At 40.6% G+C, this 16,378-nt stretch overlaps 1 protein-coding gene across 1 annotated transcript; it reads right to left on the reverse strand.

Annotated features, from left to right (window-relative positions):
* Positions 1-911: 911 nt before the first annotated feature.
* Positions 912-14,657, reverse strand: nup107 (nucleoporin 107). Its single transcript, XM_044343824.1, has 27 exons — positions 14,553-14,657; positions 13,493-13,578; positions 12,673-12,768; positions 12,494-12,588; positions 11,751-11,892; positions 11,560-11,663; positions 10,724-10,839; positions 10,593-10,641; positions 9,634-9,705; positions 9,104-9,192; positions 8,761-8,836; positions 8,546-8,659; positions 7,420-7,510; positions 7,223-7,302; positions 6,900-6,959; positions 6,465-6,610; positions 5,686-5,734; positions 5,480-5,549; positions 5,218-5,333; positions 4,893-5,082; positions 4,690-4,796; positions 3,871-3,973; positions 3,556-3,716; positions 3,286-3,411; positions 2,253-2,366; positions 1,967-2,134; positions 912-1,129 (listed from the first exon to the last, which is right to left on the reverse strand). Exons 1-27 carry the CDS (start codon positions 14,558-14,560, stop codon positions 1,022-1,024), a joined length of 2,736 nt encoding a protein of 911 aa, XP_044199759.1. The 5' UTR covers positions 14,561-14,657; the 3' UTR covers positions 912-1,021.
* Positions 14,658-16,378: the final 1,721 nt, after the last annotated feature.

A 16,378-nucleotide genomic window follows, 5' to 3' on the forward strand; every position in this document is an offset into this window, starting at 1 on the left:
TGCATGTGACTAAATGGACAGTTTGTGGCCCTGTGAGGATTGGTTCTGAGATTATTAACAATTAAAGTTTACAATTTTTGAGAAACATGTTATATTGTAAGAAAAAGTCATATAATGAGATTGTATGAGTAATGTTGATGACCTGAATTTAGTTAGTTTCACCAACGTATCGTTTATCAGAAATTTTATGATATTGAGATGAAATTAACCCAGTTACATGATGTATGAGTCAATAACAGGACATGTTTTGGAAGCAGGACTTTTCCTCCAGGCAGCTGATTCAAAGCCCTAACCTGTATACTGCACCTGCCAACAGCCAAATACTGATCAAATATGCAAATGGCTGATAAAATAACTTCACTCCCAAGACAAAATAACAATGGTAATGTATTGAGTGGCTGGTAAGATTTGAACATTCATTAGCCATTTGGCTGGTGGACAAAAAAAGTTAATATTGCACCAACTGCAGCAGTTCAAACAGTCATTAACCAGTAAAAACTGTTGGGAAAACCTAAAACATGGACATGTAATCCACCCTCATAACATATGACATGTTGCTCTGGAAGCAACATGATTGTTTTTTTGTTTTTTTCTCTAAATTGTACAACTTTTTCTTCTTTCAAAATCGAAGTTTATTCTGGACATATTACTTTACTGTAATATTGATGACTTTATTCTCAAACTCTTCATTCTCTGGTGGCTTTTACTGAGCTCTGATCATTTATTTCATAGTATACGGTGTGATCTTTGTCACAACCGTCACACAACTGTATAATCTTTACAGTTTAATAAGATGTGAGACACTAAATGCTAACAATATGTATCTGCTTCAGGTGGGGTTTAATATTTTAAAGACATTAAAAAAACAAATCTGATGATGCAGACTTCAAATAAAGTTGACATTAAACCACTACAGGAAACATAGGCTTTTATTTAGCAAAAACATTTCAACACAATCTGAAAAACAACAACAGTGATTCAAACACTGATCTGTGTGTATAAGTGTATTTTCTTTGTGAGTTCATGGCTGTAACTCGTAGCCCAGCGGGTCGAGTCCTCGGTCCAACAGAGAGAGCGACGACTCCCTCAACTTCTGGAGGAACCTCCTGAGCTCCTCTTTAGAGAAAACCTGAATGTGTGGAGAGAAAGAAAGAGAGGAGAAAAGAGAAACAAACAGATCATAAAAAACATGACCTCAAAGAAGAGCAGCCGCATTTATCAAACTGTTAAATGTGACAGTTTGGACTTCAGTGAAAGATAAAAGTAAAAACCTTTTAATCCTCCTCACAAATCTAAGAATAAAAGCTATTTATTACATTTCTTAAAAATTGAAAATACTCTTAAATGTCAGAGAATTACAGAGATCTCCGAAGCTGGTTATTATACAGGATTATTTTTGATTATTTAATATAGTGGAAAACAATAAAAAATAATAATAAATTGTGGAAAAAACGCACACTGCAGCTTCCCAGAGCTCGAGGTGACATCTTAAAATGTCTCGTTTTGTTCGACTAACGGTCAAAAACCAAAAGATTTTCCATTTATATAACATAAAACAGAGACAAGCAACAGAACTTTTACATTTGAGATGCTGGAACAAGACGATGTTTGGCATTTTTGCACAATTTTTGCTTGAAAAATGATTGAAACGATTAATCAGTTAGATGACTGCAGTAGAGAAACAGAGGTGATGGATAAAAGGGTAGTTTTAGCATATTTTAGCATATTATTTGCATTTGATAGCGTGTTTGTCAGGTGTAAACAACACAAATAAAGCTTGATTTTGTTTGCAATCACTTTCCATTCATCTTCATTGTCTGAACTTGTTCATGTGGTATTAAAGTCGCCTGATATGATATCTTCTGTGTACCTCGTCAACAACATAAAACTAAATAACAAACAGCCTTCACTGTGACGCCTTCATGACACCGGTAATGTTCTGCATTCACCGTCTTTAAAAAGTTACCTGGTAGAGACGGTGCTGGTCGGATGAGATGATGTCAGCGAGTCTCAGCGCCTCCTGGTGTCTGGAGGAGTTCTGCAGCACGCTGAGCAGCAGGAAGCTGAGGCGAGGCAGACACAGAGAGCGCAACGCCGCCATCTGGTGGCTGCGCTCCGAATCCTGCTCCGAATCCTGAAATCACGACCAGTCGATTAATAAACCAATCAGACAATCAATTTTTTATTTAGCTGAATAGGTGTAATAAAAATATGTCCTACTGAATGTCTGTTTCATGTCATAAAACGCTCACCTGTCTGTTGTCGACCATCCATCCTCCATCTACGAACAGCAGCACGTTGTAGATCCTCTCTTTCACATCTTCAGTCAGAACGTCCAGACGACACGACCAGGAGGACAGAGAGGTCTGACACACACACACACACACACACACACACACACACACACACACACACACACACATATACAAAATGAACTTCTACTGGTCCTTTATGCAGCCCCTCAGTTCAGCCTCTGTCTGAAACAGGCTGTTTTAGCTCCTGTCTCTTTAAGGCCCGCCTCCAGACTTGAAGGTGGCATTTTACAAATGTTCATCTCAAGTTGTGTGAATTTTTTCTGACTGCGGTGAAAAAGCAACGTATCCCTGCGGAACAACACACAGGCTGCTGTCTTACCGGACAATTAAGCAATCCTGTCCGACTGGGCCGCTGTTAGCCTGGCTAGCTAGTTAGCGGAATGAGGGATACAGTCGTGCAGCCACATCTCGGTGAAGATGAAGGCACAACAGTTTGTCATTTCGCTCTGGGACGTCAGAAGCTGTATTGGGTACTTCTAATACTGGGGTTAGCCTTTAGCCTAGCTCGGCTCGCTTGCTGCGCTTCCGCTTCCTCCCACACTGTGTCCCCCCCCCGGGCAGTTGTTCTTGTGGGGCGATGCTGAGGTCTTGCAGCCTGGTGCCCGGAGCAAACCGAGGCAACGCAGATTCTCCAACGTATCACGTAACGTCCTATGTCTCCAATGTGTTACCTTATATCACATAGTACATGCGCAAGCACATTAGACTACCGTATATAGCAGTTGTGGTTGACATATTTTTTTTTTTTTTTAAAATGCGGGGATGACGGTAATGAGCTAAACCCTGCAGCAGACATCACATGACCACAGATCTGAGTACTTCCACCACTAGAACCAAATGGAAGAAGACACCTTTTATAATATAGTATTCCTCAATATTATAGATGGAAATGATAAATAAATAAACTATCTATAGATAAGAAAAAGTAGGAACCGTGTGTGTGTGTGTGTGTGTGTGTGTGTGTGTGTACCTGGTACTCCTTCTCTCTCATCTCATTGGCTACTCTCTCTGTGAATTTGGCCTCAGGAGCCGGTGCTGGCTTCTGGGGGGCCGAACTGCTGTGGCTGAACCAGTCAGTGAAGGCCTCATGGGCTTCCTGTGAGAAACAGTTAAAGAAGACACATTCAGATCAATAAACCTTATTGATCCCTACAGAAGTAATGCTGCCGCTACAGTGCTAGTAGTACGATTAAAACACACATATCATTACATAGTTATCATGATAACTACGGTAACAGACCAGGTAGGCTCTGATGCACAGGTGTTCTCTGATGGCGTTCTCGTCCTCAGCGGGTGGGGGCGTGGTCTGGCCGACCCCCGCCCACTGGCAGTAAATCTCCTTCATTGAATCCTCTGGAACTTTAGAGAACACCGCCTTGGCTGCGTCGTGTTTCTGCAGAGCTGTGAGAAAGAAAGAAGCAATGCATCATGGTCCTCACAATCAGGACAAACCACTCGCCGGTTGTAGCGCTCCATCGAGAGCGTCCACGTCAGCGACCGAGAGGCAGACGAGATGACGGAGAAAGTCGTGATGAATAAATAAAAACAAACGTACCCAGAAACTTCCTCATGATGGCGTTGGACTGTTTTAGGGCCTCAGCTCGATGGGCGGGGTCAAACAGCAGCCAATCGATGACATCGATCTTCCTTTGGTCCTCCTATCAGAGCACAGCATCACAGTAGCTATAAATACAACTAACTGACAAACTATGTTGTTTACCTGTGATAGTTTGGACACTTGATTCAGTTTTACTTTGTCTTTTTTATTAGTTTCTGTCACATTTTTATCATTTTAATCAATTAGATTTTAAGTCTCATTGATGCATTTCTAATTTATTTCTTAACGTCTTTGAATAATTCTCAGGCTAAAAATGTTGATGTCTTTGATGAGCCACAACAATTAAATCAGTTAGTTGCCAACTGTTAAATTAATTGTTTAATTATTTTGATAATTGATTCATTATTTTGAGTCATTTTTTGAGAAAAAAAAAAAAGTAAAATTCTCAAATTCCAGCGTCTCAAATGTGAATATTTTCTGGTTTCTTTAGTCGTCTGTGACAGTAAACTGAATATCTTTGTCAGTCGGGACAAAACAAGACAAGACGTCATCTTGAGCTTTGGGAAAATAGTGTTTCCTGACATTTTATAGACCAAACAACGGATCTAAAATAATTGAAAAATGAATCGATGATGAAAATAATGGTGAGCTGCAGCCGTAGTTGCAGATGTTTCTATTGCAAAATTAGCAGGAAAAAGGCAACATTTATGTTTTTATTTAGTTTTCGTCTCATTTTCATCGAGGAAAACAGGCGGTCGATACATATTTTATAGTTTTTGTGGATAAAATCAGTGCTGTTTGGTTTTTACTGTGTACCTTAGTGGTTCCCGTCTCCAGCGTCTGGCTGTGATGAGTGAACTCTGAGTCGTCTCTCTCTCTCACAGTCTCCACCACCAGCTTAGTTATCGCAGCGACATCCAGACCTGCAGGAAACAAACACAAACATTCAGTATCCTCACTCATAACGTTCGTTATTTTACTCGCCTCAGTGTTTACGTTTCCATATTTCCCCGTCTCACCGGCGTCGGTGGCGAGCTGCAGGCAGCGTGGGCGGAGCTCCGGCTGGTTGACGGTCTCCAGGAAAGTGGCGTACTGAGCGGTGGCGAGCTCGACCGGTAGCTGGCTAACGTAGCTCGCCACGAGGTCGGTCTGCTGATCCCGAATCAGGAAGGAGACGTACGTCTTCAGCACGTCCACGCATACTTCCTCCTTAGAAGAAGAAGAGAGACGTCAGACAACGACTCGCTTCTGATATCCTCTCATATCAACAACACAAATAAGTTTATAATTTTAATACAAATGGCCATTTTATTGTTTGTGGACAAATTAAATGAGCTAATTTACCTTCAGGGCCAAACCCAGAGAGCGGAAAAACAGCAGGAGATGAGTCATGAAACGCAGCAGGTGAGAGGGGAGGGGCTTAGAGGCTGCCAGCCAATCAGAAAACTCCTCCAGCAGACCTGAGAGACACAGAGATAGGTTGAGGTTTAGGGTTAGGAGTCGTCTTTTGAGGGTTATGAGTTTATATTTAAGTAGGAGTTAAAACATTAATAATAAAAACAATAATAATACTACTACTGTTGGGTCGGAGGTGAGGGCGTCTTACCGTCCAGGTCTCCCAGGATGACAAACTTCTGGATGACGTGGTAATGCTCTCGTGTCTCCTCCAACACCCTCTGCGCGCACACACACACACACACACACACACACACACACACACACACACACACACACACAGACAGAAGAGGGTTTTAACAGTGGGTTCAGTCGACATTCATCAGTCTCAGACATTTCAGTCAGTGTGAGTTTCACCTTTGACTCTGAGGCTTGAAGTTCCTCAAACACCTTTTCCATCGTCCAACTGAGGAGAGACAGACAGTCAAGTGATCAGAGGTGTGTTATCAGGTGTGTTTTTATTCTTTCTTTAATATGCAGCTTCATCTATAAAACCAGTCAGTGATGCGTCATCTGGCTGAGCAGCCTGGAGGCATCAGCGTGAAAAGATGTAATAAAACAATATCAGCTGTGCAGAGGTGACAAAGGAGTCACGGTTTCAACTTCTCTCTCTAGCATGTGACACGTCCTTACATCCAGCTCTGAGCTTTAGTCGGCACTGAAAGGGTTCGGTTACCTCAGGTTAACCTGCAGGAGTTTAATGTGTTTTTCTGCCACAAAAAGGAAATAAATTCATCAGGAATTAAAATGAGTTTAAAGCGTCTTTACTGCAGAAACGAGCCGGATGATCACTGCTGTCACGGATGACGAGGAGCTCAGACGGTGAGAGTGTGAGTGATAAACAAGATACATAAACATGGGATTTACGTTCTACTTTAATGAAAGTATTTCACTTTTTTTACGTGAGAAAGGCTTCAAGGATAAATAGAATCTCAAGGAAACTTTCAAAACAGGACAAGAGCTGTTGGAAAAGAACGTGTCATCTTATAATCAGCTTCACCTTATATTCTGGTCAATACGGTAATTGACTTATATTATGTATTAACTTATATTCAGATTGCTGTTGTATATTTCTGTGTGTGTGTGTATGTGTGTGTGTGTGTGTGTGTGTGTGTGTGTGTGTGTGTGTGTCGTACTTGGCCTCCAGGTATTCTCTCGGCAGCGTCTCCACTTCCTGGTGGGCCATCCCCGACGACATCAGATCCTTTTCCACCAGCGAGTCGACCATCACTCTGAAGTACGCCCACACACAGTCCTCCCATGATTCACACACTGCCAGGAGCTGACACACACACACACACACACACACACACACACACACACACACAGACACACACACAGACACACACACAGACACACACACAAAATATTACAGTCAAACTGAACAAAATCAGTTGTTTCTCCCACATGCTGCGACAATTTCGGTTTGATCGTAGCTTAAAAACAGGACGCGCTTGCAGTTGGCGAATCCTCAGAGGCTCAATAAGAGAGATTCAGATCCTCCAGTGTGACCCTGCTGACTTACAGTAAACACGACCTTGAAATAAACATAAATACAAACTCATATTTACCGGTTTGAGGTTTCCGCTCAGGCCGGCGTAGATCGCTCTCTCGTATCTGTTTAACTGCTCCTGAAACACACAAACACACGCAGCAGGTTAACAAACTCCTTTTGTGGTTGTTTTGTGTTTGTATGTCAGTAAATACAAAGTGACACAATGGAACACCTGATATCCTGCTTTTTCAACATTGTACCGGCTTTACCGCCATCCAGGAAGTGGATATTGTATTTGGAGGAGGATTACAGGACCGTAGTGTGATCTGTTAACAGGGTTTTGTTTGTGGGCTGCACACAGTATCTGCTTTACTGACTGTAAGCTCAGACTAGTTGTACCTCCTCAGCCATCCTCCAGCAGCAGGCCTTCCAGATTCCTCTGTGAGGGTTTCCTTCAACGGGCTGCAGCTCTCTGCTGACTGCAAACAGACCAGACACAGATAAAGACTCATGTTAGAGAGGAACTTTGGCTAAACCACAAAGATGAAGAAACTCTCGGCTGTTAAGATCATCAGTGGGGCGGGGCCAGAGGTTACCTGAGGTCATGTTGGGATCGTGATAGAGTTTCCAGCCTTCCAGAGTCGCTGCTCTCCAGGCCTGACCGCAGCGCTTACACAGCCTCTGAGCCTACACACACACACACACACACACACACACACAGCTGTGAGTCCATGCGGGAGGAAGAGAAAGCCTCCACAGTCTAAACACACAGCGTAGAAGCAACAAATGCGACGCCCTGACCGCCAACATCGACAGCTGTCGTTAGGAAACCTGTTGTGCGGCGTTATCACCGCACCGTCAACCAATCAGTTGTCGGCCATCATGGCTGATTCTCTTCATCACTGAACAAAGCAAACACTCATTTTACCATGTCGACTGTAAACTGCATCGGATCAGTTCAACAGGTGATGCATCATTTTTAAACCACAGCTCTCATTGATACTCATTTATAATATAGTATAATCATGTTTCCATGGAGATAAATACTGAACTTACACTGAACAAAGGATTAAAAATGAAGTATGCTTGTTGGTTAAATGTATTTCTTTTGTTCAGTTGTTTCAATCGGAGGTTTTCAGACAGTTTTTCCTTCATTTGAGGTGTTTACTGTGAGACGACTTGTTTCTCTTCTCCATGATAATCTGTAAGCCGAGAAGTTTTCACCGTAGAGTCGAATTTCACCTCCGTTAGTTGTCTCGGTTCAGGGGTTTGAATGTATCAGCATTTCTTAGAGCTCTATTTAAAGTGACAAATCTTTCTGTTGCTGCTCTGACTGTCGACATTTCTGACTGCTGTGCGTCTGGAAAGCATGTGACGTATGACATGATACTATATTCAATTTAAGACTTTTTAATACTGAATAGAATAATAGTAATTTAACACCTTTTTCACAGTCATACTGGTCCAAGAACGATGGGAAACCAGCAGGAACAATAACACCTACAATTATTTATTAAGTCCATTGATTTATTGGCATTTATACCACATTATTGTCAGTACTTCCCAGCTTTATATAACAATAATTGAAGTAGTGGCGGAAAACTAATGGATAGATTAACCAATTATAAAATAATTAATTAATTAAAGTCCTCAATGTTTTTTAAGACTTTTCCAGTTTAAACTACTTTTAATTTAAATATGAACCTGAATCCATCACTTTACCTCCTCGGTCATTCCCGCTCTGATCAGTGTGAACAGATTCTTCAGCAGTCGGGCGTCGTCTTCTCTGTCGAGGTCAGCCAGCGGCCGCTGCTGCCGGAGAGGAGCGTCTGGGTCCTGAACACACACACACACACACACATATATATTACCTTTGTATTTAGAAACACTTAGGGATGAGATAAGGATGTGTTTGTTGCCGTGGTAACAGGCCTCACCAGCTCAGTGACCAGAGGGACAGTGAAGCCGGCGCCGCTCTTCCTCCTCAGCTTCAGCGCATGGAGGGTGTTCTCCCTGACACACACACACACACACACACACACACACACACACACACACACACACACGTTAGCGATTTAGACTAAATCTTGTTCTTTAAGTAAAATTTCCTGAATAAAATATATTTTAATATCCAACTGAAAATCAGCCAAAACATTGTGACACTGAATAAACACGTTCTAGTGTTTCCACCACATGTTTATCTTCTATATTAGGAACATACGTGATATGTAAATCATGTAAATCAGTGAGTGACGCGGTGACGGACACGTGGAAACTCACCAGCAGACGTTTTTGGCGTAATATTCTATGTTGTCAGAAAAAACTCCGATCTGATCCTTGGCGATGCTCTCCAGCCAATCAACGACCAGCTGCAACACAGTGACCAGGAAGTAAACAACCAGCAATGACAACAAAAACAAACTGTCATGTTGTGTCCTGATACGGATCCAGAATGATCAGATTTATTTTATTCATTCAATCATTTGTTTTTACTGCTGGTGTTTCTATTTGGAAGATTTATTTTTCATACATCCCTGACTGAACGTTTGGGTGATGACAAGGGCTGCAGATATTTTCAAACTTTCAAATCCTCTCATTTTAGAGGCTGAAACCAGCAAATATTTATATTTTAGCTTTAAAAAATTACTACAACGATTGTTTAATTATCAAAATAGTTGTTAATTTTCTGTCTGTTGACTAATCGTTGCACCTTTAATGAAGCCATTCTCTTATAATCTCAGAATCACACTCAGACAGTGAACCAACTGCAGGCAGCTGTGTGTGTGTGTGTGTGTGTGTGTGTGTGTTACCTGACTCTGTCGTATAACAGCATCCCGCTGAAAAAGCTGCTCCACCACGACCTTCTCGCTCTCACTGGGAATCTACACACACATTAACACACAGACATAAAAAATAAAAAAACAGCAAACAAAACAGAAGAATTCATGTTTTTGGTCTGTTTATTCAGGAGCGATGCTGAAGGACTTGTGTGAACAACATGTTTCGTTGTTAGTAGACTTTACAGATGGACTTGTGTGCAGCAGTCGTGTTATTTACATGTAATCTTCCATTTCTAACGATGTTCAAATGTTTGCTGCGATCTGCGTGGAGGAAGATAAACAGCTGAGGATGATAAAAACTCTCAAACTCAAGCAACAAACAGATTTATCTGCACGCCGGTGAGATGTAATTACAGATAGATCTGATGCTGAAAATTTTGTGTTTGTGTAAAGCGTTTCTTACATTCGAGCACAGACCAGCCTGTGACGGTAAATGTTTAACTTTTAACCAGCGCTGGGACGACGTGCTGCTGATAACAGAAATACACACACTCACCCTGCCTCTAACATCCAGGAAACATTATCTGTAGCTGCTGATACACAGACTCTGCTCTGATGAAGAGCTGCACTTCATCAGTTCATCAATCAACCAGAACTGGCAGCGTCACTGTCAGGTTGGTCATTTGCCTTATGTGACATTGCACTTCCTGTAACGTGACTATTGCACATGCACACATAGCGATGTCATGATGAATCTATATAACGTGCAGCTGTAGTTAGCTGAACGTTAGCTGAACGTTAGCTGAATGTTAGCTGAACGTTAGCTGAACGTTAGCTGAATGTTAGCTGAACATTAGCTGAACGTTAGCTGAATGTTAGCTGAACGTTTGCTGAACGTTAGCTGAACGTTAGCTGAACGTTAGCTGAATGTTAGCTGAACGTTAGCTGAATGTTAGCAGCCTGCAGTCTCATAAACTGTCACTACTCACAACTATGTCTGTCATGATGTCCTCTTCTAGCGCCAACTGGACCCGATCCCTGCAGAGACAGACAGGTGATCGATCAGAGATAAGCAGACAGACAGACAGATAGACAGGAAGTGGTTCAGGGAGACAGGTACCTGTAGAGTGAGGTGATGAGTCTCCAGGAGCAGTTCTCCTGCTGCAGCAGCCAGCACACTCCTGCTGTTTTACTGTTCTGACCCGCTCTGAGGACCACGTGCTGCAGCATGTTCACCTACAATACGTGATGGAGAGAAGGTGAGTGACGCCATTTAAACAGGAAGTGTTCGACATTCGTTTTCTTGCTGAGAGTTGATATGAAGCTACAGCCCGCAGCTGATCTCTAAAGCTCTCTGATTAACACATCATATCTGGTTTGTTTAATACGTACAAATACAAAAGTCTAAAAGCAACAATGACAGGATGGGACCTGTTGCCAGGCAACCAGCTGAGACTCCAGGAAGTTAGTAACAGTTAGGGATTAGAGACAAAAGCTGCCTTCAAACGGGGTCGTGTTCATGAGGAGAGTTCATATGAACGCCTCCTCTGGTTGTATTCACGACTTCAGAAGTGGAAGTTTTCTGAAATCTCCGAGTTCACGAGTTGTTGACGTTTTCAGAGATTATTGTAATTTTAGTCGTATAGAGTTTTTCTTAGTTTCATAACATTTGTTCTCTTATTTCTTGTTCCTCCGCATGGCGTTGAAATACAAGACAAGTCAACATTTCTTGGGAAGAAGAGAACAATGACAAGAGGAGTCTTTTGGCGTCCATGTTGCCTAGCAGCGGCGTTCTCACGACTTGAAACACCTGAACACCGAGCAGATCATCTACACGACTTCCTGCGTCATAACCACGAGCTCACAAGTTCCATCTGACGGCAGCAGTAACCCCGACAGAACCAGAGTGTTGAAAGCTTCCTAAAATTCAGATCAGACATAAAACCCGGCGCCCACCTTGTCCTGGCAGAGCGTCTGATAATCCTCCAGCAGATCGAACACGGCGGAGGACGAGTGTTTCAGGAAGGACCCGAGGAACTCTGGGAAAAGACTGGCGGCCGCTGAAAAGATACAAAACAACACAGCGTCAACAGGAGCCGTAGCGTAGAGTAAACAGAGCGGGCGTGGGGTGCGTTTGTTTCACTCACCGGCCTCTCCCGGGTCGTCCTCCTTTAGTAACGCTGAGCTGAGGTTGGCGATGTCGTCCGTGAAGAAGCTGGTGTTCTCCATCCCCGTGACAGGAGAGGTGTACATGCTGGACGCCATCGTCCAGTCGCTGTCATCCAAATTCTAAACAAACAGACGCCATCGTTTATCAGTTTATCACTGAGTTTTTCATGTAACTTGTACAAACAGATTTGTTCTTCTGGGATTTATGACGGCGGTTCTCGACCTTTTTGGTCTCGTGACCCTTTGAGACAAAACAAAGTCTACTTGCAAACTATTAGTCACAAGTTGTGACATAAGAAGTAAAACCAAAGAGTGATTTTTCCTTCTCAGATTGTTCTATTTGAAGGATTTTAGAGACTTTAAGTACCCACTATTTCATTTTTTAAGAGGTAAAAGGTCAGAGTCATTTTTTGCAAGTGAAATATATATTTTTCCTTTCTTATTTAATTTCCTTTTGACCTTTTGGTGGAGGTCCTGAACCACCCAAAGCTGGAGATCACTGACAGATAAAGACAGAAAAACACTTATAAAGCTTTAATCTGAATGAATTTAGAGATTAAATATGTTACAAACTAAAAAAAAAATAAAGAAAAACTTCAAAATCAATATCATCAGGTTTGAGTTTGTCCTGATAGTTTTCTAAATCTCATAAAAGCAAATCTCACAAAAAACAAGTCAGAGAAGTTTAAGATAAGAAAACTAAAATGCGTCTGAGTCTCACCAGACTGCCGACGGCGTTTCTGGGTGTGTGTGTGTATCGAGGCGTTCGACCTCCTGTAGCCAAAATGCTGGAAACATCTGGAACCCTGGGAGTTACTGAGAGAGAGGTGAGGTGAGAGTTTGATATTAGAGGATGATCAGTAATCAGCTTTAAGATCAATAATTGTGTGTTTGTCCTACCAGCCTGTCTGAACAGTGAAGCAGGAGTGTTCCTCAGCATGGAGCGAGCCGGTGTTACCGTGGAGACGACGGGACTGCCGCTGCCAAGTGACGGGACTGAGACCATCGGTCAGGAAAACAACAACAACACTGACAGTTCTGACTTTATTAATAAATACTGGTAATGAAGCAGCGATTCCAATATAAAGTATAAGTTTAATCCAGGAAAACAACGACAGTCTGAGAAAATCTGCACATTTAAGAAGCTGAAATCAGATAATTTTGTGCATTTTATGTGAAAAATGCAATGTTTTATGAGTAAAACAATGAATTTTCTGTTGATTTCCTCACCTGTCTGGGATCTTATGTCATACTTCAAAACTGTTTAATGCCATGTTACATCTTATACATCAACATCCGTTAATATTCAGCACTTATGAATATGAAGCTCATATCACTCATGCAGGACTTGGATCTATGATGACAGAGTTTAAGCTCATTGTTGACCTACAACACGCTGAGAACAGTTCCCTCTTACTTTGTTTATGTCAAAGGTTTTGATAGTTTTCCATTTAACATTTTTCTGTCAACATTCTGTTTAATAAGCGGAGCTCTGTAGCCGTGAACATCTCAGTTTTTTCTTTACGTGTCTCTCTTTTTCATTGTGAAATAATACGATCAGTGTTTGATGTCTCATGTGTTTCAAAGTTATGAGATTAACTCAGCTGGAGATCAATCTGCTCACATCGATTTGCTTTATGAAACAGATTAATCCTGGTTCAGATTGTTAGGCACATCACTCACAGAGTAAACACACGCTTTTATACCAGCTGGAGGATACAGGCCACAGCGCTCTTCCTCCTCCTGCGAGCGGCGATCGTCACCTCGTCATCTCGGACCACCGGAGACAGCAGCTCACCCTGACCCCTGGAGGACAAAACCAGCACGTATGTGTATGTGTATATGTATGCGTATACGACAACAAGCATTGATTCTTCCTACAAGTCCCTGGCAATCACAGCTTTGTCAAATTAAGACTGAATTTTAGTTTGTGTGCAGCTGCTTTTACATGTAAACAGGTCAGCAGGTGAACATAAGGCTGCCATGTAACATGATTCTGATTTTATATGGATTACAGATTATTGGTTTATGAACTGGATCAAACAGACAGTGCTTGACACTAATGGACGCGTATGTATATTTTGTTTTGTTTGGATCTGTGTATTATGTTTTGTGCTTGTGGTGCTGTGTTTGTTTATCTGTTGTATTTCCATTGTGGGCGGTTTATGTTTATGTTTGGATGATGTTGTATTGTCCTGTTTGGTTTGTTGTTTTTAGTTAATGTGTCTGAATAATTCAATGAGGGATGAGTCAAACTATTCATTCATTCGTTCATATTGTGATCTTGCATATATGTAACATGTTCTCAGGACTCTCTTGAAATAGAGTTCTTGACCTATAATGAGACATCCTGAATAAATAAAGCTGAATAAACAATAAAAGCTTAATAATGTGCAGCAGTTATGACAGTTAAAAACGCTTAAAAGCTACTGTTTATAGTTTGTTCAGCGGCGTTAGCATTTAATTTAAGCTTTGTTTAGTCAGTAATTAGTGTATTTATATCAAAATACTGACTGTTATCGAAGTTTTAAGCAGCTCTAGTTCAACATATCACCTGTGTATGTAAATCAGTATTAGCCTGCTAGCATCTGCAGTGATTATGGACGGCAGTGTTAGCAGTGTTAGCATCGTTAGCTCCAGAGAACGCAGTAAAGTAACCTGACGCGGACTAGCCGGCTACGTTATAAACTAAAAACCAGAAGCGCAGTTCACACATACAACTAAACATGTAGAGGTGTAAAAGCTTATTACAGCTAAAATATTAATAAATAGGTATTTACCAGTCCATGGCAGCGAGCTGTCAGTTCCCGCTTCACGAGGTTTAACAGTTTTCTTCTTCGTGTGATAAATGATGGTAGTTATTAAACAGCGTTAAAGTGCGTCAGCGCCGCCGAGTGGAGATCTGGAAATGTTTTATCTGCGTCAACTTGACACATATGTGTGAGAAAATGTACATAAATGCTCTAATTTATTGTAAAATCGGAGCAATTTTATGTATTGTATTTTCACTTTATTTTATCTTATTTTTATTAATGTTATCAAATGGGTTTTATTTTCCATTTTATGTTACATTAATGTTTTTTTACATGCTTTTATGTTCTTTTTTTTATAACCTTTTCATGTGAAGGACTTGGTGCATGTGATGTCTTTTGTTGTAAAGCACTTTGAGCTGCATTTCTTGTATGAAAGGTGCCATACAAAAACAGTTATAGTTATTATTATTATTATTAAATTATTTAGACATTTGTGAAATTATGATAAGCTATCTTAGATTACTGGTATTATCTAAGATGAATGAAATATATCTTAAAATGTGGAATAATGTCTATCCATCAAATTAAGGGATAGGTTCAGAATTTTTCAAGTGTGTGTTAAAACAACAGTCAGGTGTCCATATGATCAGTGAAAGAGGTTTTCCTCGCTGTAATCATTCCTCCTGTTCATACTGGATATTAAAAAGATCCTTCAGATGTGCTTTCAATGTAAGTGATGGAGGCCAAAATCCACAGTGTGTCCACACAGTCATTTAAAAGTCTCTGTGAAGCTTATATGAGGCTTCATCAGTCTGAGTTAGTCATATCAAGTGGATATCTGACACATTTACAGTCTTTTTAGCATCAAATTCCCTCTTTGTGTTTCCTCGGACAGTGTTTCCCTGTTGAGCTGCAGGTGGAAGTATAGTAACAAAAAGAGGAACTTTGGCACTAAAAAGACTGTAACGTTGAAAGATATCTACTTTATTTGACTCATTTGAACGCTGAAGCTTCATATTAGCTTCAGATAAACTTTGAAATACATTTTTGCACAGAAGGAGGACTGTGGATTTGATCTCCCATAACTTAGCCCACACTCTAAACCCCAATAAATCCATGACAAAAAATCTTAGTGTAGAGTCTAAACAATTGTTTGACATAAAAAAAATTATGTTCACTTTACACAAACACTCATCTCATGTGAGCTTGATGTATTTTTTTTAAAGTTGAGTCAAGATTTTTTTTATTTTTGAATTCATTGTACTAAGATTTCTACAGCTTATTTAGCCTTCTTTGTTTAAGCTCAATTAACAACACATACATTGTGTAATTAGCATATATTTTGATAGTTAATTGAACCCCCAAAAATATTGTTTTAATGCAGTTTATTTCATTTGTGTTCAATTTGCATAATAAAATCACAACATGAAACTTCCACAATTTTCGTTTCTTTTAATGAAATACAATGATATTAAGCTTTGAATAGTTGTAACTAGTACTGTATAAACATGAGTGCATTATGAAGGGATCTTCTAATGGTCAGTATGAACAGAAGGAATCATTACAGCAAGAAAAACATGTTTCAATATTCATTTGAGCTCCTGACTGACTTAATGAACCCGTCCTTTAATGTCAGAGGCAAAGATTCAGTGTTGATCACAACAACTGTGTATTTTGTCATTTTGACACAACGGAGCAATTTAAAGACTAAATAAATCTTTCCAACCTTCAGTACAAATGTCATTATTTCTTTGAGGCAGTGCAACTGAATTACTAATAAATATCCTGCTTTTGTTTGTGAAGTTTTGGAAATGTTGTTCCCCTTTCTTTAGAGTAATTATATATATGAGAAT

Source organism: Thunnus albacares, chromosome 23, assembly GCF_914725855.1.
Source record: "Thunnus albacares chromosome 23, fThuAlb1.1, whole genome shotgun sequence".
Taxonomy (NCBI): Eukaryota; Metazoa; Chordata; class Actinopteri; order Scombriformes; family Scombridae; genus Thunnus; species Thunnus albacares.